The following is a 24938-nucleotide window of genomic DNA, read 5'->3' as shown; positions in this document are numbered from 1 at the left end:
CTATCGTCCGAATGGTTTTTTTAGCAAAAGTGCATAGACAATAATAATGATTAAATAAATATATTAAAAAACATTCGACTTTTTGTTCCTGCTATACCAAACGCCAATTTCATATGTAAGGATCTAATAGTGTTGACGGTAACTGCGTGTATTGATTCTATCGATAGTATCAATAGGTCACATACTGTAAATACTGTTAACTATCGATAATATCAATGCTATTGCTTCTGAATATTGCAATAACTATTAATACTATCTTTTACCGTTTTTGCCTTTTGATAGTGACTACTGTACTTTCAAAATTGCAAACGCATACTTAGTAAGTGCTCGAGGAAATACCAGGGATCAAAATACTTGCAATACTTTCAAAGTAAAATAGACCTTAACATGCTGCAATAAGAAACGAAATCGTTTAATAGAAAAACTTAGAAAAATTAAAATAAAAATATACAAGCAAAATTGTTAACCAACATTTTGTGTAATAGAATAGATAGAGGGGATAAAGGGGAAGGAAAGAAAGGAAGGGGAGGAAGGGAAGAACCCAGTTCATTATCGATAGGCAAGAAAAATAATTATTGCAATAGTCCGCAGCAATAGTATCGATACTATCGATATAAAGCTTCAATTTTATCGATATTGAGCTTCAATACTATCGATAGCATCGATATTGGTTCTTACTTTGATTAAATAAATATATTAAAAAAAATATCGACTTTTTGTTCCTTCTCCTTTGGTATACCAAACGCCAATTTCATATGTACTGACATGACATGACACCACATCACTATTCCTCTCAATTAATGAATCGTGCGTGGCCATAATTTAGTGTCAAACGAAAATTCCTAAAAACAAAAAAAATATTTTAATAAGTTTTAGCCACAAAATACACGCAATTCGCAAGAGTAAGTTCATAAGATTCGCATAAGTTATTCCAAAATAATTGTAGTTGTTCAATGTTGAAATATAACCTTCAAGTTTCACCGACTCTTCCAATCTTTTTTTTCCAAATACCTGATGCTGACGCTGTACATTTATCTGGATTATGTTTGAAATATATTCTTCCCTATGATAAATAATTTCGGAAAATCATGTTCTCCCGTTCCCCCTCAAGGTGGCAGCAGGCAAAGAGAAACTATATTCATTCCATGTTTGTAGTGTATTTGGACAATTGTTATTTATGGTTTGGTTTGGTTTGAATGTAAAAATAAATAAATGGTTTATCATTGTCTCTAGAATAATATCAATGTAGTAGACCCCCAATATTGCAACTTGTCACATTAATAACTACATGATTTTTTTAGATGCCGGTTGCTGATGAAATTCAGTCGTCTTGGGCTGACGAAGTCGAGATAGATCAGGGAGCACTTCCACCTCCATCAGAGGTTGTTGAGAATGGATTGAAAATTGTGACAGAATACAAGTATGACAATGACAACAAGAAAGTGAAAATTGTCCGAACTTATAAAATAGAAAAGCGTGTGGTCTCAAAGGTAATCTTTAAAGTTTTGTGGGATGTTTTATGACAAATGTTTAATGTAGTAATTATATAAGATATTAATTTAGAAAGATATTTAAGTTCAATTAGCAGATTTATCTATGCAAGCTTCCTATAGCAAAGGAAACTATTGTGTGTGCTTCTCTTCATGCATATTTTACAAAAGTCAATTAACAGAGTTGTTCATACCACTTCTTAATATATATGTGCAAAACATTTTTTAAACCAAACTAATGAGATGGATGCAGCCAAACCAAAGAGATTGTAGGCATTTAATTTATAATTTGACATCTGTTTTAGAGTATCGCTAAACGCAAGACCTGGAGTAAATTTGGTGACTCAGCTAATGATAAACCAGGTCCCAATCCTGCCACTACCAATGTGTCTGAAGATGTTTACATGCAGTTCATTACAAGCAAGGAGGAGAGTCAACGCCCAGATGATGGTGAATTAGATGGACTCAAGGTTGGTGGAGATAGTATTGGTAGAGATGACTATCTTTTCTTACTATAAGGTCTCTTAAATGTGAGATGTAACTGGAATGAAATGCCAGAGGGTTGATTAAGAATCTTTACCTGTGATGTTTCTGGCATAATCATAAGAAAAAGTCAGTTTCCTTATTTGTTTTTTTTAGAGTGACTAAGGTATTTAAAATTATATTTTTCTAGCCTCAAACCAGCAGTGTGATATTCAAGTGCCGTACCTGCCAAGGCGACCACTGGACCCTCAGCTGCCCCTTCATGCACTCTCAGCTGGCCCAATCAAAAGCTAGCGAGGCAGCTAAAACTGCTGGTACATACATTTTTATAATTTGTTTCAATATTAATGTTATAGTGAGATGAAGTGTGAAAAATAGTGAGAATGATATTTTGGAGTGTGGATAATTTTGGAGTGTCCTTGATAATGATTTGAATCTGGCTTACGCCTCCTAGATCATGGTTATAGGTAGGCCTTGGGATTATCATAGGAGAGGACAAATGCCAGGGAGGAAGACCTAATTCTAGCAAAAGGGAATATAAAACTAAACAATAGCCAAAATTAACTTCTATAATGTGAAGTTTATTGCTAATTTCAAGGATAAGAGTAATTTATAAAAAATGCAATGAAAATAACAATATTGTTTTAAAGCCATTTATGCAGGCAGGCTTATAAATTTTAAGAAGTAATTTTTTCACGATAGATTCGAAAGCGGCGCCTACCAACAAATACGTGGCACCGTTCATGCGCGAAGGCGGCGCCGGTCGCGGCACGGGCCGGGAGCCGCCGGGCGCTCGCCGTGACGACGTCGCCGCCATTCGTATCTCCAACCTTAGCAACTTTGCCGTCGAGGCTGATCTTGACGACCTTGTCAAGAGCTTTGGGCCAGTCCAGAAGTTGTACCTCGCTAAAGAGAAGGTAAGTTAGTTTAGTATTTGATAGAATAATTAAGAAATAAATGAAAGTAACTTTCATCTATACATATAACGAAATAGTAACTGACCGATGTCTGTAAGTACTTCAAAGATATTGTCAAAAAAATTATATGGGGTGGCTATACTATAAATCCAACAAAAGCCAAAAATAATATTTTTTGATTTTCTGTCTGCATGTTTCTACTTGCATCATGCCAAAATTATAATGTGGTTATCTCAGATGTATTTTGTTTGGTTGAATTTGAAACTGGCAACAACAGAATACACTTCTTTTCTCCTCCCACTCCTGAGGATACAGGGGGTCAAAGTTTTCAGTGAACTTTTACGTCGAATGAAGTCGCGGGCAACAGCTAGTATAAGTAAGTTTTCTGCCTTCGGAAGTAAGATCATATGTATTTCTGAATGCCGTTCTCAGCTATGGCTCCCCATCCGTAACCGTAGAAATCTTCACATTTTATGTATGTCAGCTCTATACCATTCTCAATAATCAGCTTGCCCCAGACTATCTTAAAAAAGACTTCCAACAGTTCCAACTATTAAGTTCTTCTCACGAAAAAATCCTACGTTCTTCAAATAAGTTAACTCTTGCTATCTCTTTTCACAGTACAGGTATTGCCTCCAATTCTTTCGCCGTTATGGCTGTTAGGCTCTGGAATTCACTTCCCCGAGTCCATCAGGACATCCCCAAGTCGTTCTAGTTTCAAATCACGGGTTTTTTCTTGAATCGTGAGGATATTTAATACCTATAAGCCTTTTCACTCATATTGGTAATCGCTGCACCTATTTATTTATGTATATTATTTATCTATTGTAGTTGTTATGAATGTATATTATAATTATTTTATTATATAATTTGTGTAGGTATAAATATATTTCTTTAGTTTAACCCCACATAAAGTTGTCTGTCAGACACAATGGTTGAATGGTAGATAATGCTTCCAGCATTAAGTCCGCCAATTGTGCTATACATTTGTATTTTGTGCAATGAAGTTTAAAAAAATAAATAAGTCAGATTTTACACATTGCATGAGATTAGAAAATAAAACTTAATATGTGTTTTAACGTTTACCAACGCAAAGTTATTTACTTAAACCTCATTTTCAGAGTACTGGACACTGCAAAGGATTTGCATATGTGCACTTTAAGTTTAGAGCTGATGCTGCAAAAGCGATTCAAACTTTGAACGGACATGGATATGACCACTTGATCCTGAATGTCGAGTGGTCCAAGCCTCCACAAAACAACTAAATCAAGATACATTTACAAGAATTTCATTGTATTTACGAAAATGTTTATTAAATAAAGGAAAAAAAATAGTTGTGTTTAAGTTCAAGGTAAACTTACAGGTTCTTTACCATTGATAAAGGAACCTACAATTTTTTGTCACGAAATCATTTGCGATACTTATGTTTATTATGTACCATTATTAGAAGATAGCATTACCATATCTCTAATACAGCTGAGGGTTCTTCATTAGACACTTCAGACCTTCGATTTTTGAGCACTACTTAATGAAGCGGCCCACCAAGTTCAGTATTTTTTGTAAAGACTGAATCTCTAATAGTTTGGTTGGGCATTTGTGTTTTCTAATTAGGGTCCTCAGGAACTCCAGATCTTCGATTATCCTAGTTTTTATAGTTTTCCTTTTGTTTTGTGGCCATTAAACTCTAACTGTACCAAATTTTAGCTCAATTTATAGAAAGTACTAGGTCAATTTGATGATCATATGTGAGTGAGTATCATAAATGCGCAACTTTGCTTTCGCTTCATTTCGGAGCTAAATGACCTACAGACTTAAAATTTGGATTTTAAATATGTGATTATAGCTTAATGGATGTCGAAAATTTCTGCGTTCTGGTCTTATCCAGAGGTTCTCTAAGAGGGGCCTGAAAATGCGGTGAAATGCTTCCATTAAAGGATGGTACGGCAGTGTTTACTTCACGCTCGACTTGGCGGGGGCACTACCGTGCCACCAGATTAATGCCCAAAAATTAACCTTAATAAGGTAGCTATTGCAAGAAAGTAAAGAGCAGATTGTAAAAATATATCAAGGTAATAATTTCGTGTGGTTTCCGGTACCAATATAATAAAGAATAGGACCACTCCATCTCTTTCCCATGGATGTCGTAAAAGGCGACTAAGAGATATGCTTATAAACTTGGGATTCTTCTTGTAGGCGATGGGCTAGCAACTTGTCATTATCTATATCTCAATTCTATCATTAAGCCAAACAGCTGAACGTTGCCAATATTTCAAGACTGTCTACCCCGCAAGAGATAAAGACGTGATTATATGAATGAATGTAGTTAAAGGCTTGTAAACTTAAGATATTTTAGGCGATAGGCTAGTAAGCAATCGCCTAAAAGAACTAGTTGGGCCTGTCTACTCTGTAGCTGTCCATAGCCGTTAAGGAGATGTAAACAACATAATACAACTTACGTTATACATAAATGTTGGGCTTGACATGCTCTTATGATAATCATAATTTTAATGTATCTACAATAGGTACAAAACATATAAAATAAAAAAAGCTTTGTATAATTTTAACAATTTAATTCAGCAGTCAGTGAGTAGACTAGAGTGAGAAATAAGTCACAATAACATATTCAATACTAGTGGAGATACATTTGAGTGTCAGACATATAAAGCAACTTCCCTTAACTACCACCAAATAATACATTCACAAACATTTTTTCAATATTTACAACTTTTATCAGAAAAAAGCAATATTTATGATAATACAAATTTTAAATATCAATGTCATATTTTTCATCATCACTATTAGGTGTGTATGTTTCTTCGGGAAGATGAACTTCTCCACAAAACATCATTTCAACATAATGGAAATAATCTAGTGCGATATTTGTAAGCATAGCTCCTGTAGAAATTCCAAGAACTGTACCAATGACAGGCCTTTGACCAACTGAACTTCTAAGGATTGCCCAGAGGAATATAGAGCCTAGTGGCCACAGACATCCACCTAGAAATGCCCATGAAAAACGTCTAGCAGGAGCTGCTGCTGCCATATGTGGACGAGCCCACAGCCATAACCCAGCACCACTGCCCGCAGTGAGGAATAATACATCAGTTATATCTCTCCTAGGAAATAGTCTGGAACAATTATTAACACCAAAAATTTTAACATAATAATAGTTGATCGGAATCTGCATTTAATTTTAAAAATTACCAATGCTATTATTGTATGATATTACTGATTTAAGCAATTATCTGTGGTCATAAGTTATATTTTTCTGTCTCCCTTTCATCTTTACATGTTCCTGCTGAAACTTTTATTATTTTTTATATATAACAGACAAGCTTGGATGAAGTGACTTATGAATGTCAATGAAGCAATAGAATGTGGAAAAAAATTATACAAGGATCATGGAAAGTGAAAGAAAGAGTTGAATTTTATTTTATGTATAGATATATGCATCTGTTGAATTAATAAATAAGCACAATTGTGTTTAACTCTAGACATTTTGAGTAGATGAGTACTTTTTCCAATAGACTGTTAAATAGGATAATAATCAAGACACAAATACCTGATCATTAGATGAGGATTCATCACACTGATGGATAATGTTGTGTAACTAACAAGACCTTGCATTGGTAAATAATAGTATAATACATTGTCCTTTGTGAATGGAGGCAACCGAATTTTATTAACTGATTTATTAAGATAATCAACAGTTTTCGGCACGGATACCGGTAGCGCCGGTAAGGTGGACACTTGTTTTCTTATATTAAGGTAGATCCTTTCTAGAAATTCCATTTTTCATACCACTGATGAGCACCTTGTAATAATATTGCGCCCTAGATCAGAGCTAACTTTGATATGATTACGTTGTAACACATTATTTGGCAACTGCTAAGGTTTGTTACGTTATTTATACTGAGTATAATTTTATATCCATTGGAAATGAATTGGAATGCAAAATGCAATTTAATGAATCGAATGATCAAATGATATTGTAGTGTCAATCAATACTGTCAATGTCAAGAAGACATTCAGGCTTTTAACCGTCTTGTTTTTTTTAAACTCGGAATCAAGGTCGGACTCAGACGCAGAACCAAACTGAGAATTCGTCCAAAGAACTATCCAAACCCAACGTCGAAATGATAATTTTTATGAAAAAGAAACGTTTTAAGGGCTTCATTTATTAACATGAAATTTGCTTTGCATGTAGGTTTACAATACATTAAATAGGTACCGAAGGTAAATACTTTTAAAATAACATTTCCTTTAGACCTAGTATGAAACCCTAGTCTGATAAAAATTATTATATAACATAAAATAAGCTATAGTTATTAAAATAGTCATTTACAAAGAATCTAATAATAAACTTTGCATGCACATAGTTAAGACCTGATTTAAATCATGAACATGAAGAATATAATAGCAGTTAAAAAACAAAAGACAATTTTCATAACTTTAATTTCATCAATTTCATAGGTATTTTTGCCGAAATAACATCTTGAATTAAATTTTCACCCAAAGGACTTGAAGCTTTTATATCTAAGGAGTCATAATCTGTAACTATATCAATGTTTCGCCTCCATTTTTCGAATCCATTCCAAGCTATCATTATTCCATTATCAGTACATAATTTAGGAGGTGGTCTGTAAATTTGATAATCCATTTCATTACATAATGTGGTCAAAGCATTGAAAATGTAATTATTACAAGCAACTCCACCAGAAACCACCAGCTGTTTATTATCAGGTGGTATCAGGTTATTATTGTGACAAAATGCAATTGCTCTCTGTGTTCTGTGTACTAAATGTCTTGATGTAGCCATTAACATTGCAGCACATAAATCATTCACTTCCGGTATTAATCGATGAGCTACAATATCATGCTCTTTTTCTTTTCTATGGAGATGAAGTAAAACTGCTGTTTTTAAACCATTGAAACTAAAATTGCAATCTTTATACTCAGCTAATGGCAAGGGCAGTTTAAAAATATGTGGGTTGCTGGCTTTTGATGCAGCCAGTTCAACTGCTTGACCTCCTGATATTTTTGAATATTCAGGCAAATTCCTTAGTTTCATTTGTCTTGCAACTTTATCAAACATTTCACCAGGGGCACTGTCCATACTTTCACCCAGAAGTTTAAATTTATTAACATTTTGAGCAACAGCCAGTAGACAATGACCACCAGATATTAATAAAACCAAAAAGGGAAATTTTATATTGTGATGCATCCTAGCAACTAAAGCATGAGCCTCCATGTGATGGATTGGTATTATAGGTTTTTTGTAACGGCGTGCTAATTGTTTTGCATATTTCATGCCCACTGCAAGGCTAAGTGGAAGACCTGGTCTTAAAGTGACCGCTATTGCTGAAATATTTTCCACTGTGAGTTTAGCTTTGTCTAATGTATTTGATACAATTGACTTGATATTAGACCTGTGTAGATCTTGAGCTACGTCTGGTATAATGCCACCATTTCTCAAATGCATCAAATGTTGGGAATGTAAACTTTCTGCAAGTAAGTCCCCTTGATCATTAATGATTGCACAGCCTGTATCATCACAGGATGTTTCTATTCCAAGAATTGACTGATTTGAAATGTATCTTGATTTGTTAACACATAGTCTTTTTATTAAACATTTGCTTCCTCCAAATCTTGATACAAAATTCATTTTGCCTTAGGCAACCTAACCTTTTATCGAATAACCATTAATATTCAGATATTGCTTTTTGTTTACGTTACGTTGATGAACAATTCCAAGTTTCACTTTGTTTGAAGTACAGCTACAGGTTCATTACAATGAAATAAATATTTTCAGGAACAAGTTTGGTTCAGCAGACTATGTAGGTACCTAATCTATCTTCAGACAGCCAGCAGGTTTTCTTCGTTATTTTTGTGTTTGTCTGGCTGGACTACTCTAGACAGACTGACTTATATCACTGACTGCTAAACAACTTCTTAATTAATTCTAATTAAGTCGATGGTCGATACTGCAATGAAAGCTTATGCAAATAACGGACCACAGTAATAATAATCTCAACGGACAGACGACATGATTGACTTTGATGTACTTCATGTACTGTGACTTTATTATATGTGACTTTGTCAATACGACACATTGTTTTTTTAAATATAGACTTGTCTTGGGTAATTTGGGCATGGTACCTAAATATTTGCTGCTAGCTACTAACAGCCTTATGCATAAACGTTCTTAAGTTTTAAGACACACTTTAAGTCATACTTAAGAAAATCGTATTCATAAAAGTTGTTTAGAGTTAAACGTCTTCTTAAACAGTCTTAAATTGCTGTCAAATTAAATAGCCTCGGACGCTTGTTTAAGGGCTTAAGCAACAACATGGCGGACCAGCCACAGCTGTTTACACTTTCCATTTGACGCCGATGGTCATTTCTCTCAGATCTGGCATTTCAATGACTATGGCGCGTTTTGTTTACATTTTTTGGAATTTTTCTTTCGTTTCGTGTCAATTTTACTCACAATGAATTCCTCAAATTATTTTGATTTCTTAATAATTTATAATTTTTTGTTTATTTTTTATTTGAATAATATTTTTTTATTCTACTAAAAATTGATTACTATTAAATCAAATTAAAACTAAACCTACTTATAAAAAAGAAAGAAAAAAGATGATTACAAACTAAAATTGAATTTGCAAATTGTACAGTCCCTGCATAGCATCAACATGCGGGAGTGTGCCCAGACGGCTGGTAGCATTTCCATTTATAAAAATAGTGTAAATATTAAGTAATAAAAAGGTATGACAGAAGGACTACTGGCCATTCTTCAATTTGCCAGTGAGTATTGGTGTACCAGAGGGGTTATTGCGAGTTTCACTCGGCCAAAAGCTTCGAGCAAGTAACGCGAGTTTGTATGGTGTTGCATTAGTGCCATCGTGTTACCACTAGGTGGCGCTGATTAAATCACATACAAATTCGCGTATACTTAAACGACGTGTTTGATCGAGTAAAACTCGCAATAACCCCTGAGGTATCAGCCTGCTTGTCTCTTAAACGCATTTATCATACCTACTTTGTTTGTGCGAATGTGCGCCGATCAGGTTGTTGGCCGAAATATCGGCAGTGTTCAGATGAAAACGGAGACCGAAATACCTTATATTAAGTATAAGATAAAATAGAAAGTGAGGCAAGTGTCTCCGTCCTTAATTAATATGAAAAAATATATTAAATAAATAATATGTACCAATAATAATTTAAGTTAGTAAGTACTTTTTTTAAACATAGAAATCCTATTCGATTTCTATGATAAACAAACAAACTCATTCCGATAGTTTAGTAGGCAAATAAAAACCTTAACATAAATGATTTATGAGTACCACCATTTCGTATGCACCGATCTAGAATATAAATTGTAGCCAGGTAGGCAGCAATCTGACCCGTGGATGTTTTTTCTGTTTTAATGTGCATATTTGTCTTATAGCGATCTTATTTCAGATTCAGTTGCAATCCGCCTTTATATCAGGTTTCTTGTGTAAAATGTTAAAGTCGGTGAAAATTAATCAATTATTTCTACGGAAACATGTGAAGCAAATGCGTTTTATCAGAAAGTCGAGTGTAGTTAAAGATAATACTTGCTTGAACTTTGACAATATTCCTGGTCCCAAAAGTTATCCATTAATAGGAACTTTGTACAAATATATACCGTTAATAGGTAAGTAATTAATTATTATTAAACGAATTAGTACTTAATTGACTTATAATGATAACGGCTTGATGGGTAGGCCACTTTTGCTTTGAGTTTGTAGGTACTTTAAATAAGCAACTTCAAGTAAAACTAAAGCCCGCATATCAGTGAATTGGTTTTGGTTGAAGGAAATTAAGACGACTTATCTTAGTTTGACTATAGGTATACCTTCTCGTTAGATTTTTATAATAAGATTTTACACTTTATGGGACACCCATGGCAAAAAAAAACACGAAAAAATATTGAATTAAACTCATTTTAGTCGTATGGTAGCATGGCATTCAAAATGTACCTTTAGCTATGCCTAATTAATATCCTACTAGCAAACATAATAAAAGTAGGTAGGTACCTACATATACCTAATAGTTTAATTTTGATTAGTAGAAAACGAAAATTAGATTTTGAACAGATAATTACTGTAGTGTACTGTAGTGTCAGCGGCCAGCTAGTTATCATTCCTTGTAACAAACATACTATATTTTTCATATATCAATTTACCTTAACCATTATAACCAATGTCGCTACAGCGTCCATTGATTTTTGAAGTGATTGTACCTGGTGTTAGTCCCGGTTGCGTCCTTTCTCACCCCACTGAGAGGACCATCCAACAAGATTCTGGTTACTATGAAGCGAGTCGCTTCGTGTAAAACCTTTGCAAATTTTGCAGGGGAATTTAACCCTTAAAGGGTTACAAATTCGGTTGTCTGAAGTTGCAGGATTATTTCCTATGTTATGTCACTAATCACTTATTATTTAGGCGACTACAATGCTGAAGCCCTTGACCAGAATGCTCTTTTGAACTGGAAGCGTTATGGAAGCCTCGTCAGGGAGGTGCCAGGGGTTAACTTACTCCATGTCTTCGATCCTGAAGATATGGAGGCTATATTCCGCCAGGATGACCAATATCCCGCCAGGCGAAGCCATGTTGCCATGTTACACTATCGGTTAAATAAACCAGATTCTTACAACACTGGAGGATTACTCTCAACGTAATTATGTGTTTCGTTTTTATTTTCTTAGCTGTGCCTATGCGTAAAGGCACCTATCAGCACAGAGTCAGTATCATGTCATTATCAATACTAGTACCTACTAAGTAAAGTACAAGTGCCGTGTGGTTCCCGGCACCATTACAAAAAAGAATAGGACCACTCCATCTCTTTCCCATGGATGTCGTAAAAGGCGACTAAGGGATAGGCTTATAAACTTGGGATTCCTCTTTTAGGCGATGGGCTAGCAACCTGTCACTATTTGAATCTCAATTCTATCATTAAGCCAAATAGCTGAACGTGGCCATTCAGTCTATTCAAGACTGTTGGCTCTGTCTACCCCGCAAGGGATATAGACGTGACCATATGTATGTATGTATGTATCAATAAAAGTAATAAAACAGGAAAACAAAAATTGATAACGACTGAGCAAAGAAAAATATAAAACACAAAGAATCATAGGATTCTGTTTATCAGTTTGTTAGGATTTACTTTTGTTTTTATCAACATAAGATTACTTTTACCAACTTATATTATTAACGCGAATATTAAGTTTGTTTATTTGTTTGTTACCTCTTCCTGAGTTATCTACTGAAAAAATCTGGAGACTGGAGAAGGATATAGGGTACCTTTTATCCCTGAAAAAACCAGTTTCCGTGGGATTTTGGAAAAACATGTATTCTTTTGCAAATGGCTCTAAATTCATGGTGGCGAAGCTGCGTGTAAAAGTTAGTTGTTCTATAAAGGTTAGAACATCAATGGAAAGATTTTGAGTGGTCTGGTCATGTTCTCCGAAAGGAAATCTCATGGCACCAATACAATAACCCGATTTTTTAATCATAATCTGAAGATTCTCGTAACTCATTATATTTTGATCGAAAACCTACTTATACTTTTTATTTTGTCTTACTTCATTCGGGGTTTCCTTTTTAATTTTGTTTACAAAGTAATTATTTACATTCTAGCAATGGTCCAGAATGGTGGCGGCTCCGTAGCACATTCCAGAAAAATTTCACAGGTCCACAGAGCGTAAAAGTACATATTCAGGATACTGATAGTATTGTTAAAGAATTCTTGCAGTGGATAAAGGATAATAGAGTAACTGAGAACGACGATTTTTTGAACTACTTGAATAGGTTGAATTTAGAAGGTACTGTTAATAATTTTAATTAATTATTCCACGGAGTACTTTTTTCTTCTTCCTCCTGCCGTATATCCTAGTTAAAATTTCACCTCCTGGAGATGAGCCCGATGTACGCCTTTTGACCATGATGATTGATCCTTTAATCGAATTTGAACGGCTGTAACCTGTCACTATTTGAATCTCAATTTTATCATAAAGCCAAACAGCGAAACTGCTGAATGTGGCCTTTCAGTCTATCCAAGACTGTTGGCCCTGTCTACCCTGAAAGGGATATAGACGTGATGATATGTATGTATGTATGTAATAAAAACAGCCGGTATTCTGTAAAATAAATAAACCTATATTTTTTACCATATAGTTAAGTATTTATTAATTTGTTGATATTCGGCTGATAAACATGACCTTGTTTATATAAATCAAAACCCATAGCAGTGTCAGGTTTCCCTGTAGGACATTCAAACCTAAATGGTTCTTAATTTTTCGCATGTTTTTAGTTATCGGGAAGGTTGGGTTCAATGAAAAGTTTGACAGCTTTTCTCAACTTGAACAAGAAAGAGATTCGCGCAGCAGCAAAGTGATCTCAGCAGCTTTTGACTCAAACAGTGGTATAATGAAGTTAGATAAAGGTATCCTTTGGAAAATTATCAAAACGCCATTATATAGAAAGCTCGTGAAATCACAGGATTATTTAGAGAAGTAAGTTTGAGCCATAGAATCGGAATAATATATGTACTTATCACAAATTATTCCGAATACTTTATAGTTTTATATGAAAGTTCTTTGAATTGATAAAGAACGAACTTCTTCTGTGAATTGTTGGTTATTTAAATAAAATTCCATATAAAATTATAGTTATTTATATATTATGTAGGTACTAAAGATTTTATAGTTTATCATTACAAGATACATAGATGAATCATTTTTAACAGCTTTGAAAACCACAATATAAAAAAGAAATGTATTATTTTACAGAATAGCTACAGAGATATTTCTACGTCGTGTAAATTTTTTTGATGAAGATAGTGATGCTCGCGATATCTCACTTCTGCAGTCCTTTCTTATTCAACCGAATTTAGATCTAAAGGACATAGTGGGAATGATGGTCGATATGCTGATGGCCGCTATTGATACTGTGAGTCTTTATTTCAAAGTATTTTAGCATAGCCTGGGTGTGCACCATTCTTCTACATTATATAAAATAATAATAGCTTGAATAGCGTTCTCAATTCTCTCGTTATCAATAATGTGATTCTATAGAGTTAAAAAGTATCCAACGATAAAACTTTGACTGTCTAACTCCTACAAATTTCAGAATTATTAAATAAAGGTACTAGCATAATTTACATAGTGAATGAATCAAGATCTAAAATTGCACAACGAGTTTTAATAAATTTAGCTATATCTTTTCTTTTTAGACATCATACGCCACGAGTTTCGCATTGTATCATTTAGCTACAAATGTGGACGTTCAGGAAAAAATGTTTCAAGAAATCATGGCTTTGCTTCCTACAAAAAATTCAGAGATATCAGCAGAAACATTGACAAAGGCTACTTATGTGAGAAGTGTCATAAAGGAGAGTCTGAGGTTAAACCCTGTTTCTATAGGCGTAGGGCGTTGGTTGCAGAAAGATATTGTACTTAGAGGATACCTGATACCAAAAGGGGTAAGACTTGTGTTACTTCTTCGTCCTGGCGGTAATCTCGGGTGCTTCCTCACCTCTTTGGAGAATAACCCGGATGTAATAAGATGAATAATGTTTTTACTACAATCATCTTGTTTTTGTAACTTCAAAAACCAAAGTGGAACCGACGAAGACGACGACTAGTATTATTAGTTTACAACTTAAAACTCTGCAAGGCATGAAGCCTTAATTACTTGAACATGTTAACTTCCTATTTGATTCGGCTGTTCCACATTTTATTACATACATACATACATACATAAAATCACGCCTCTTTCCCGGAGGGGTAGGCAGAGACTACCTCTTTCCACTTGCCACGATCTCTGCATACTTCTTTCGCTTCGTCCACATTCATAACTCTCTTCATACAAGCTCGGCGGTTTCGGGTACTTTTGACCTGACCCTTTACCAGGACGTCCTTAATTTGATCAAGATACGTTCGTCTAGGTCTTCCCACTCCGACCTTTCCCTCCACACTCTCCTTGTATATCTGCTTAGTCAACCTGCTTTCATTCATCCTCTCCACATGACCGAACCATCTTAACATACCCTTTTCTATTCCTGTAACTACATCTTCTTTCACATCACAACATTCCCTTATCACGCTGTTCCTTATCCTGTCACTCAATTTCACACCCATCATACTCCTTAACGCTCTCATTTCCACTGCATTTATTCTGCTTTCATGCTTCTTTTGCCATACCCAACTTTCACTCCCATACATTAATGTCGGGACCAACACGCCCCTGTGCACAGCCAGTCGAGCCTTTTTGGATAGTTTCTGACTGCTCATAAAGGCATGCAAAGCTCCATTCACCATGTTCCCCGCGTTCACTCTCCTTTCAATATCACTATCATACTTGCCATCTGATGTAAACTTTGATCCTAGATATACAAACTCTTTCACTTGCTCCACTTTTTCTCCTCCAATCAAAATATTACATGCTGTCATTTCTTTCTCCGTTTCAAAAACCAGTGTTTTAGTTTTACTTACGTTCACCTTCATTCCTTTCTCTTTTAAAGCTTCATGCATACAGTTTACCATCTCCTGTAACTCCTCCGCTGATGACGCCAGTATAACCTGATCGTCGGCATAGAGCAGACATTTGACGAGTAACTCATTCATCCTTAATCCACTTTTAGACTCTTTCAAATCTGTCAAACAGCTATCCATAAATAGGTTGAACAGCCACGGTGACGCAACACATCCTTGCCTAACGCCTTTCTCAATCTTAAACCACTCAGTGTGCGCTCCGTTTATCCTGACACAAGCACTCGAATCCTCACATAAGGATTTCAGTGCTCGTATTAAGAGACTGCTCACCCCATGCATAGAAAGTGCTGACCACAATTCATTCCTCTCAACTCTGTCATAGGCCTTTTCCAGATCTACGAATGTGCAATAGACTTTTTGACTCTTGGCCAAAAACTTTTCGGCTATGCACCGCAAGGAAAAGACCTGATCAGTACATCCCATTCCCTTTCGAAATCCCGCTTGAGCATCCCATATTTTGTCATCAGTTTCATTCCTGACTCTATTAATCAATACCTTAGCATACAATTTGCCGACGACGCTAAGCAGGCTTATACCACGATAATTTTTGCAGTCCAGCTGTGACCCTTTTCCTTTGTAAAGTGGCACGATAACAGCCTTACACCAATCTTTTGGTACTCGGCCGCTTCTCCAACACAAATTGAAAAGGCAGTACAACTGACTAGCTACTACGCCTTTTCCTGCTTTAAGCATCTCGACCGACACTCTATCACACCCAGCAGCCTTTCCCGCTTTCATACTCTTAAGTGCTTCCACAATTTCGGACATTTCAATTTCGCCTTCCATCTCATTCTCTTTTTCTTCGCTATAGCAGAAATCTTTCTTATTTCCTTCCTTTTTTCAAATAAACTTTCAAAATAGTCCTTCCATATCTTTAGTACACATTCTTCTCCTTTCACAACGCTACCATCCTGGCATCTGATCCTAGTCAGCTCTCTGGTTATAGTATTTCCTCGGGCTGACCTTACGGATTTCCAGAATACTTTCAGATTTGACTGAAAGTCTTCTGATAGCCTTTTATCAAAATCCTCTTTATACTCTTCTTTCTTTCTAATCACAGCTTTCTTAACCAAATCTTTCATTTTCTTATATTCCTTACGTGCTTCATTCACATCTTCATCTATAACCTCTTGCATTCTTAAGTTAGCTTTTGCTGCTAACAAATCCAGCCATGCTTTCTTCTTTAATCGCACAAGTTCTTGCACATCTTTACTCATCCACGCATTTTTGTGATTTTTTCCTTTCCTTCTTCTACTTACACCACACACTTCAACAGCTACTTTCACAATTCTTTCTTTAAATTCCTTCCATCCATCTTCAATATCGCTCATTTCATCTAAATCTTCAAATTCATCCTTCAGTCTATTAATATACTTCTTACCTACATCCATATCTTGCAAATTTTCTACTTTTACTCTTTCCAAAGCGCTGGTTTGCTCCCTTACCCTGTGCCGCCAGCGATTGAAGATACCCCTTATCCGGGATATCACCAGTAAATGGTCCGAGTCAATGCCAGCACCGCGATATGCACGGGTATCCAGCACTTTGTTCTTCAATCTTTCATCTACAATCACAAAGTCTATCATACTTTTTAAAATACCTTCCACTCTTGTGTAGGTGTGGATCTCTTTATGTTGAAACATTGAGTTCGACACAAAAAGATCCCACTCTAGACAAATTTCTAATACACTTCTTCCATTATCATTCACCTTTTCGTCACCAAACGCACCAAGCACCTTTTCATATCCATCACGCTTTACACCCACCCATCCATTAAAATCACCTAACATAATAATCTTCTCATTTGGCTTGGTAACTTTCAATACTTCTCTTACACTATTCCAGAACTCCTCGTTTTCGCTTTTTGCTGATGTTGCACCCCTCGAACCCACATCCCAAGGTGCATAAACACCTAGAACGAAGATCCGAGTGATTCCAACTTTCAGCCTAATCCATAGAAGACGAGGGCTGACACACTCATACTCATTCACGCACTCAGCCATTCGTGCAGAAAGAATTAGACCGACCCCTTGACAGCCTCGGCTGGTACTGGAAATTCCAGACCAATACGCCGTGTAAGGGCCGTGCTGCGTCGCGTCGCATCCTTTCCGCTTCGTTTCATTCACGCACAACACATCCAAACGTCTTTCATCCATCATCTGGCATACTTCCTCAATCTTATCCTTCATTCCTCCTCTTACATTCATCGTCGCAAAGCGGCTTTCAGCAGACCGCATACCGCTCCCGCCGGGAACGAGACGTGATGGGGTGCGGACACCATCGCCGCCATTTATATGCTTTTTAAGGTTCATAATGCGATTCCCACGAGATTTTATTACATAGAAGCTTAATTTTATTTCAGACTGTCATAGTGATGCAAAATATGCTGGCTTCTAGACTACCACAGTTTGTTAAAAACCCTACATCTTTTAAGCCCGAGCGTTGGATGCGTGGTTCACAATTTTATGAGAATTTACATCCCTTCCTAAGTTTGCCTTTTGGTTTTGGGCCAAGATCATGCATTGCACGGAGGCTGGCGGAACAAAATATGGCTATTACTCTGATTCGGGTAATTTCTTCTATACATGCCGAGTTAGTTGTTTAAAAGAAATCAGATTTGTGTCTATAAGTTTTTTTATCCGATGGGTTTTAACTTTCAGATGCTACGCGAGTTTAAATTACAGTGGGAAGGAAAACAGTTAGGAATACGGACATTACTAATAAATAAACCGAATCAGCCAATACTTCTAAAGTTTAAACTTAGAAATGTGTAAAGAAAATTGAAAAGCGAAAAAATAAAACAAAATTTTCAATTCAAATATTTATTTATTGCCTAATAAATTCAGTTTTTCCTAATATAATCGAATGGCTAAAGTCGGTGAATACGGTGAATAGACTGGGTAGCTGGACGGAGGCACTACATTTACTTTTCCTTCGTGAACTATATGTGGCAGAACACGCTCTACCACAATATTTTGAACACAAGATGTGGGAAAAGAAATAATGGATTCCATTTCAGATGTTGATAGTTTAGGGGGTTTGGCAAATGACATAAAGAATGGTCTATTAGGTACCTCGAATTGAGGAAGTGTTGGTTCGTCTATGACCATAGGTGTTAATTCTGCGGGCCGATATAAAGGCTCATTCAACATAACAGGCATTGATGGGAAAGAAAAGGGCGGTAACTCCGGCGGTACAGGAATATTCTGTGGATTAATTTCAGGCATAGATAAAGTTGGTAATGGAAGAGCTTCTGGAATAGGTACAGGATGAACTTCAGCATTAGATATTTCATTTGATATGGCTTCATGTTCAATTGCAAAATGTAATGGTGACTCATCAGCAATAGTTACCGGATTCATATTATGTACAAATGGGACAAGAATTGGCGCCCCAGGAAATGAAAAATGTTCCATTGGAGAAAGAATCGGTAAGGCAGGAATTTCAACAGAATCGATTTTAGCTTCCTCTATTATTGGTATGGGTTCTTCTATTAGTGGCACTTGTTGAGCTACAGGAACTGGTTCATGTGCTACCACACTTATGGGCAATGGAATAGGTGCTATTGGTGGAAGAACTGGTGGGGCAGGGATATCTTTAGGTTCAAACTTAAGTTCTTCCATTGTTACGGGCTTAGGTACTTCTAAAAGAGGAAGTTGAAGTTCTTCTGAAATTGGTTCCGGTACCACTACATTAACAGGTAATGAAATTGGTATCATTGGAGAAAGAACCGGTGGATTAGGGATTTCCATTGGTTCGAATTTAGGCTCTTCTATCCTAACGGGTTTAATTTCTTCTAAAAGAGGGAGTTGAAGATCTTCTGAAATAGGGTCCGGCACTACTACACTCACAGGCAATGAGATTGGTGTCATTGGGGAAAGAACCGGTGGAGTAGGGATTTCAATATTTTCATGTTTATCTTCTATAAGCACAGGCTTAGACTCAACTAATAAAGGAAGTATTGGTTCGGCCGAAATTGTTTCTGGGTTTAAATCCATAAATATTTGTTCATGAAATTCGGGTAAGATCGGGGCTGACAGGATTTCCGTCTCCACTAACATTTGAGTCTTATTTTGTTCATCACATGCTTTGAAAACTTCTGGCATTATGACAGGAACTGGAAGTTTTGGCAGTGAAAAGGAAGGTAGTTGAGGTGCTTCTGGAATATGTAATACCATCTCATTATCATATGATTCTACAAATGCAGCAGATTCCACTTCTGGAACCGATGGTAGTAGGCCAACTGGAGGTAATGGAGGTAGTAACACTTCAGGTTCAGGAACAGGTGGTAGTTCAGGTGCTTCCGGAATAAAAGCAGGTTTGATTTCTTCAGTCACTTCTGGTCGATAATTTTCACTTGCTAATGGGCCTTGTGCTAGTTCAACAGGGGGAAGTTCTGGAGCCATGGGAATTGACACAACTTCATGATCATTTGGAATATCATTAATAGGCAAAGGAATGAGAGGTAGTAAGTCAGGTTTAACAGCAGATAGAAATGAACTACTCACGGGCAATTCAACTGCTAATTCTTCGGTAATAGCCGGCAATGGAGATATAGCCATTGGAGGAATGGAAAGTTCTGGCATTATAGGCTTTGATGTATTTATAACGATCACTTTATCAACTGTTGGTGGTTGAATTTCAGAAGCAATAGTTTCCACAATTTTGATAGGCTCATCTATTGTCATTTCCGAAGCCATTGCAAATGGTACAGCAGACAGTAGTGGTAATTTCTTGCAGTCTTCTTTGTTTTCAATAATCATTCCATGTCCTGGTGCGTAGTTAGGAGATAACATTATTTGTGGTTTAAAGAAAACGTTTGTTCCGTGTTGCATAAAGTTTGATATGAATGGCGGGTAACCTCGTTGCAGTCCATAATGTGTGAGTTCAGGTTTGATGTGCTTCTCAATTATTATTTCTATGGGATCTAAAGGGTTTGCAGTTGCAAAGACATAGAAGGTCCCAAAGAGTAATATAAAAGCTCCTAACGCCACCTACAAATAAAACGTCAATCAATTAAAAAAATGATAAAGAATTTAAAATAATATAAAAAAATTGCAAATATTAAAAGATGTAATAATACTTACCATGATGCTTATCAGGTGGACAATTTTTTGTAATTGATAATTATTGGATGTTAATTCTTTAATTTATATCTAATGCATGAATGTGTGAGAATAAACAAGTTACTTTCCTTAAAAACAATCACTATTATTATATTATTAAACAAACTGGCCCTGTTTGTGACAAATCGGTCTAATTTTGGAAATAACTTGTCAACTAATTATTTTTGTAATTATTTAGTATTTGTTCTTTAATTAGGTATAAATGAGTACTTAAACTTATGTTCAACAAGTTTTTCTTTGAATTGTTACGAAACTGCATATATTTAAACGATTGTTCATCAATATTATTTCATTATTGACTTGGAGCAATTTTCTGATATAACTTATACGTCAAACACATCATAAGAAAATGAATAAGGTAAGATACTTATAAATTAAGCATAGGTACATATATTATTTTGTAGATAAATCTAGTGTTTAATAATTTTCAGAATTCTTTATTTATTCCTAAATACTCGTAGCCCGGCTTGGCACCGATGGCATTTATCAATAAATCTTCCTCTTGAATTACTCTATCTATCAAGGAAAACTGCATCAGAATCCGTTGCGTAGGTTTAAAGATCTAAGCATATAAATAAAACAATTACTGCGAGAGATAAAATGCATCATGTTTATAATGCGTTAACATATATTTCAGTTGGTCGTGTTTTTCGCCGTCATGGTGGCAGCAGTTATGAGTGCACCAAGCTCTCCTGAGAGGCTGGCTCTAAGGGCACTCCCAGCTTTAGAACACCAAGAGGTCCATGATGATTTGGGACAATATTCTCTCCGCTACATCACAGCTGAGGGAACCATTGTGACTGAGACTGGGCGCTTTATTCCTACTGCTGATGGCAAAGGCCGTGTATTAGTTACAGATGGAAGTGTCACATATATTGGTGACGACGAAAAAACCTATGTAACTAAGTATTCTGCAGGTTTGGACGGTTACAAGGCAGAAGGTGCGCATTTACCAGTAGCTCCTGAGCCTGTCGTTTTACCAGAACCCGTGATTGCGTGATTGCAGCTGCCTAAAAAAATAAACTTATAACTAATACCATCATGTTTCAATTTATTTTTACCATCAATGTACTCATAAAAATCTATAAACAAAAATAGAAAAAACAAGCAAGAACTAAAAAAAGGGAAAATTTCGTTTTGATTGCCAAGACAGTCACTGATGCCTACTGATACACAGAAAAAGAACAAACTTGTTAAATTTATAATGATGACGAGAACTGACTTCATGCTTGAATAATATACTGGTCTGGCAGTGAAGTTATAAAAGACAAACAAGGGAAATAATTATTAAAAGGGGTATTTTTCATTTAGGTGGTGGGCTAGCAACCACCATCCAGCTAAATAGCGGTTTTCGAGTCTTATGCCTATTATACATACATACATATAGTCACGTCTATATCCCTTGCGGGGTAGACAGAGCCAACAGTCTTAAAAAGACTGATAGGCCACGTTCAGCTATTTGGCTTTAAGATAGAATTGAGATTCAAATAGTGACAGGTTGCTAGTCCATCGCCTAAGGGAAGAATCCCAAGTTTATAAGCCTACCCTTTAGTCGCCTTTTACGACATCCACGGGAAAGAGATAGAGTGGTCCTATTCTTTTTTCTATTAGTGCCGGGAACCACACGGCACTAATAGAAATAATGCCTATTAATCCATTAAAATTATTGTATGTTGTAGGTAACTTAGTTTTTCAGTAACTGCAATTACTGAGTGGATGGTAGAAGAGAATACTTCATGTTTATCATCAAAGTCTTCATTATAAAAGGGAAAGTATGTAACTTTGATAGTTTGTTTGTTAAGCTAAATCTTCGGAAATTCTTATTCAGTACTTCTTGTATGAACAATAATTCTTTTCAATTTCATAATTATTTATCAAACACCACATTGTACCTATATTATTTAACGCAATATGTACCGTGTGGTTCCCGGCACCAATATAAAAAAGGACCACTCCATCTCTTTCCCATGGGTGTCGTTAAAGGCGACTAATTAATAGGCGCATAAACTTGGGATTATTCTTATAGGCGATGGGCTTGCAACCTGTCACTATTTGAATCTCAATTCTATCATTAAGCCTAAAAGCTAAACGTGGCCTGCCAGTTTTTCAAGACTGCTGGCTCTGTCCCGCAAGGGATAAAGACGTGATAATATGAACGATAAATACAATATTCATTTGGAAATACAAATATATGATACATTCCAATCAATTTGCAATCGATTTTCACCAATGTTTGCTAGTACCTATAGTTAAAACCTTTAAAGATTATTTCGTGTTGTGTGAACAGAAAATAACTTTTACTGCATATAATCAAAAAAATGTTCAAATATCTAAAAACACCCTTTATTCTATACCTACCACCTAAGTGTTACCTCCACGCTTGGATCGCCACATAAAGTAATTCAGGCCTAGTACACCTATATGGATTGTGTTTAATTTATATAAATAGATAATTCATTTTCATCTAAGTCGATTACAAAAAATTTTCAACTTAAATGTATAGAATCGGGAAATACTTTTATACTGCTTTCTTATTTGACTTAAGTATGATGAAGATATGAAAAATCGTGGTTACTACCACGTTACTTCTAGATGGGCTTAAAATATTTTGAGTAGTTAAATGCAATGCTAAAATAATGATTTAAGTCATTATTAATTAATATTTATACCTAGTAAACAACTTCGTAAAGAAACCTGTCAACTATGCCGTTGAGTCCAATAAATCAAAGATCCAAGCTGGTATTCCTGTTATCAAGGAGTCAGACAGCAGCCGCTTTTCATACGTGTTAAACACTGATCTCGAATCCTACGAGAGGAGCGCGTTGGAGCAGTTGCTAAGGATGATCAATTGACAATGGAAAGATAGGTGTAAGTTGATGGTTTACCCTTCTCCATAGTAGACCGTCACAATGAATGAAAATGCAATAAAATATTCTAACTAGCGCTGTATTTAAATCTCTGAATTGGATGGATGTTTGGTGAGTAGAAAAAAGTGGGCTTTCTCTTGTGTGTGTAGTAGGTTCTGTGACGATGGAACACTGCTGAGCTTTAGTTATCCTTAGACGAAGTTGCTTCACTTTGTGTTATGTTGTTTTAAGCCATTGATATATAGAAGAAAAATAAAAAACTAATTTTTCGTTACCAAAAAAGGTATACTGAATTCGATTATGAGACGTCATGGTAAAAATGCGCCACCATCATGCTCCTGACATTCACTTTTAGAAATATGTTTAATTAATACCTTAAATAAATTAATGTCTGATTTTTGCACTGCTGCACTCAACTTGAATTTACCTTAGTCTCAAGTTGAGTGCAGCAGTGCAAAAATCAGACATTAATTTGACTATATATAAATCAAAACGAAAGTAGAACAATATAGTAGTGTCCAACCAGTAATACAATAATATATACAAAACTATATTCATTTAAGGTAAAAAAATATATACATAAATTAAATTCACACCAATATTTTATGGGTATCGTACCTAAAAGGTAAAAGCTATTACTAAGGCGACAGTCCGTCTGTAGCTAGGCTTTATTTCATTATGTTACCTTTCAAAATAAATAATTTAAGTAATTAATAAACAGGGGCTCTTTTATAGATAATCTTATGAAACCCTTGGTGCGCGAATCCAATTCGCACTAGGCCGGTTTTTTAAATATCTGAATTCACATACTATCATTGAGTGATAAATATGTGTGTATCAATTAAAGTTCTGTTATTTTTATGACCACAACAAATAGGTTTGTGGTTAAAGAATTGAATTCAGAGTTTGTTTTAATTTGTTTTAGATGAATCCTATAAATTGTATTATTTAGATAATTATAGACGAAAAGAAACTGCATGTATATAAAGTGGAATGGTTATTTTAGAGGCCAGTGTTATCTGTGGTAGTAAACAGTGAACAACAAACTAAAGGTAAAAAAAACATTGGTAATAAAAAAGTAATAATTAAACACTTGACTTTATATATATTTGACTGGGCCTTCACTCCCGTAGGAATGTTTCTAGGATAGAAGTAGCCTGTGTTTTTGTTGAAGGTCTAGTTTATGTTAAATTTCATGAAAATCAGTTGCAAATAACAATTCAAATATAATTTATCTTTTATTATGTATACCTATTCTTTTTTTAAGTATGGATAACTATTCTAAATTTGTAAGAAAAGTTGTTAATCATAATTTTAATTACAGATGTTCATGTTAAGCTGTCTTCTTCTGGCCGCAAGCGCCGTAGCGCACCCAGCACTGGAAGCACGGCCACCGATAATTGACTATGCCCTGCCAATGGGATACTATCCCCCTGGACCATTACTAAGATCTGCCATGCCTGTCGCGATTGAAG

General features: G+C 35.6%; 4 protein-coding genes across 4 annotated transcripts; 2 read left to right on the top strand and 2 right to left on the bottom strand.

Annotated features, from left to right (window-relative positions):
• The first annotated feature begins 741 nt into the window (after positions 1 to 741).
• Positions 742 to 4223, top strand: LOC106131554 (eukaryotic translation initiation factor 3 subunit G). Its single transcript, XM_060945256.1, has 6 exons — positions 742 to 902; positions 1302 to 1490; positions 1796 to 1960; positions 2164 to 2287; positions 2676 to 2890; positions 4012 to 4223. Exons 2-6 carry the CDS (start codon positions 1302 to 1304, stop codon positions 4153 to 4155), a joined length of 837 nt encoding a protein of 278 aa, XP_060801239.1. The 5' UTR covers positions 742 to 902; the 3' UTR covers positions 4156 to 4223.
• Positions 4224 to 4921: 698 nt separating this feature from the next.
• LOC106133968 (uncharacterized) lies at positions 4922 to 6905 on the bottom strand. Its single transcript, XM_013333895.2, has 2 exons — positions 6453 to 6905; positions 4922 to 6018 (listed from the first exon to the last, which is right to left on the bottom strand). Exons 1-2 carry the CDS (start codon positions 6680 to 6682, stop codon positions 5655 to 5657), a joined length of 594 nt encoding a protein of 197 aa, XP_013189349.1. The 5' UTR covers positions 6683 to 6905; the 3' UTR covers positions 4922 to 5654.
• A 175-nt stretch (positions 6906 to 7080) lies between these two features.
• Positions 7081 to 18260, top strand: LOC106131560 (cytochrome P450 302a1, mitochondrial). Its single transcript, XM_013330686.2, has 9 exons — positions 7081 to 7126; positions 10355 to 10571; positions 11362 to 11593; positions 12556 to 12740; positions 13229 to 13430; positions 13707 to 13866; positions 14150 to 14398; positions 17833 to 18039; positions 18131 to 18260. The coding sequence occupies exons 2-9, from the start codon at positions 10397 to 10399 to the stop codon at positions 18242 to 18244; spliced, it is 1524 nt and encodes a 507-aa protein (XP_013186140.2). The 5' UTR covers positions 7081 to 7126; positions 10355 to 10396; the 3' UTR covers positions 18245 to 18260.
• Positions 7328 to 8973, bottom strand: LOC106133962 (tRNA N6-adenosine threonylcarbamoyltransferase, mitochondrial-like). Its single transcript, XM_013333882.2, has one exon. It carries the CDS (start codon positions 8553 to 8555, stop codon positions 7335 to 7337), a length of 1221 nt encoding a protein of 406 aa, XP_013189336.1. The 5' UTR covers positions 8556 to 8973; the 3' UTR covers positions 7328 to 7334.
• Positions 18261 to 24938: the final 6678 nt, after the last annotated feature.

This window comes from Amyelois transitella, chromosome 7 (assembly GCF_032362555.1).
Source record: "Amyelois transitella isolate CPQ chromosome 7, ilAmyTran1.1, whole genome shotgun sequence".
Classification (NCBI taxonomy): Eukaryota; Metazoa; Arthropoda; class Insecta; order Lepidoptera; family Pyralidae; genus Amyelois; species Amyelois transitella.
The sequence above is the reverse complement of the archived record's forward strand: the minus strand, read 5'-3'. Positions and strand labels throughout refer to the sequence as shown.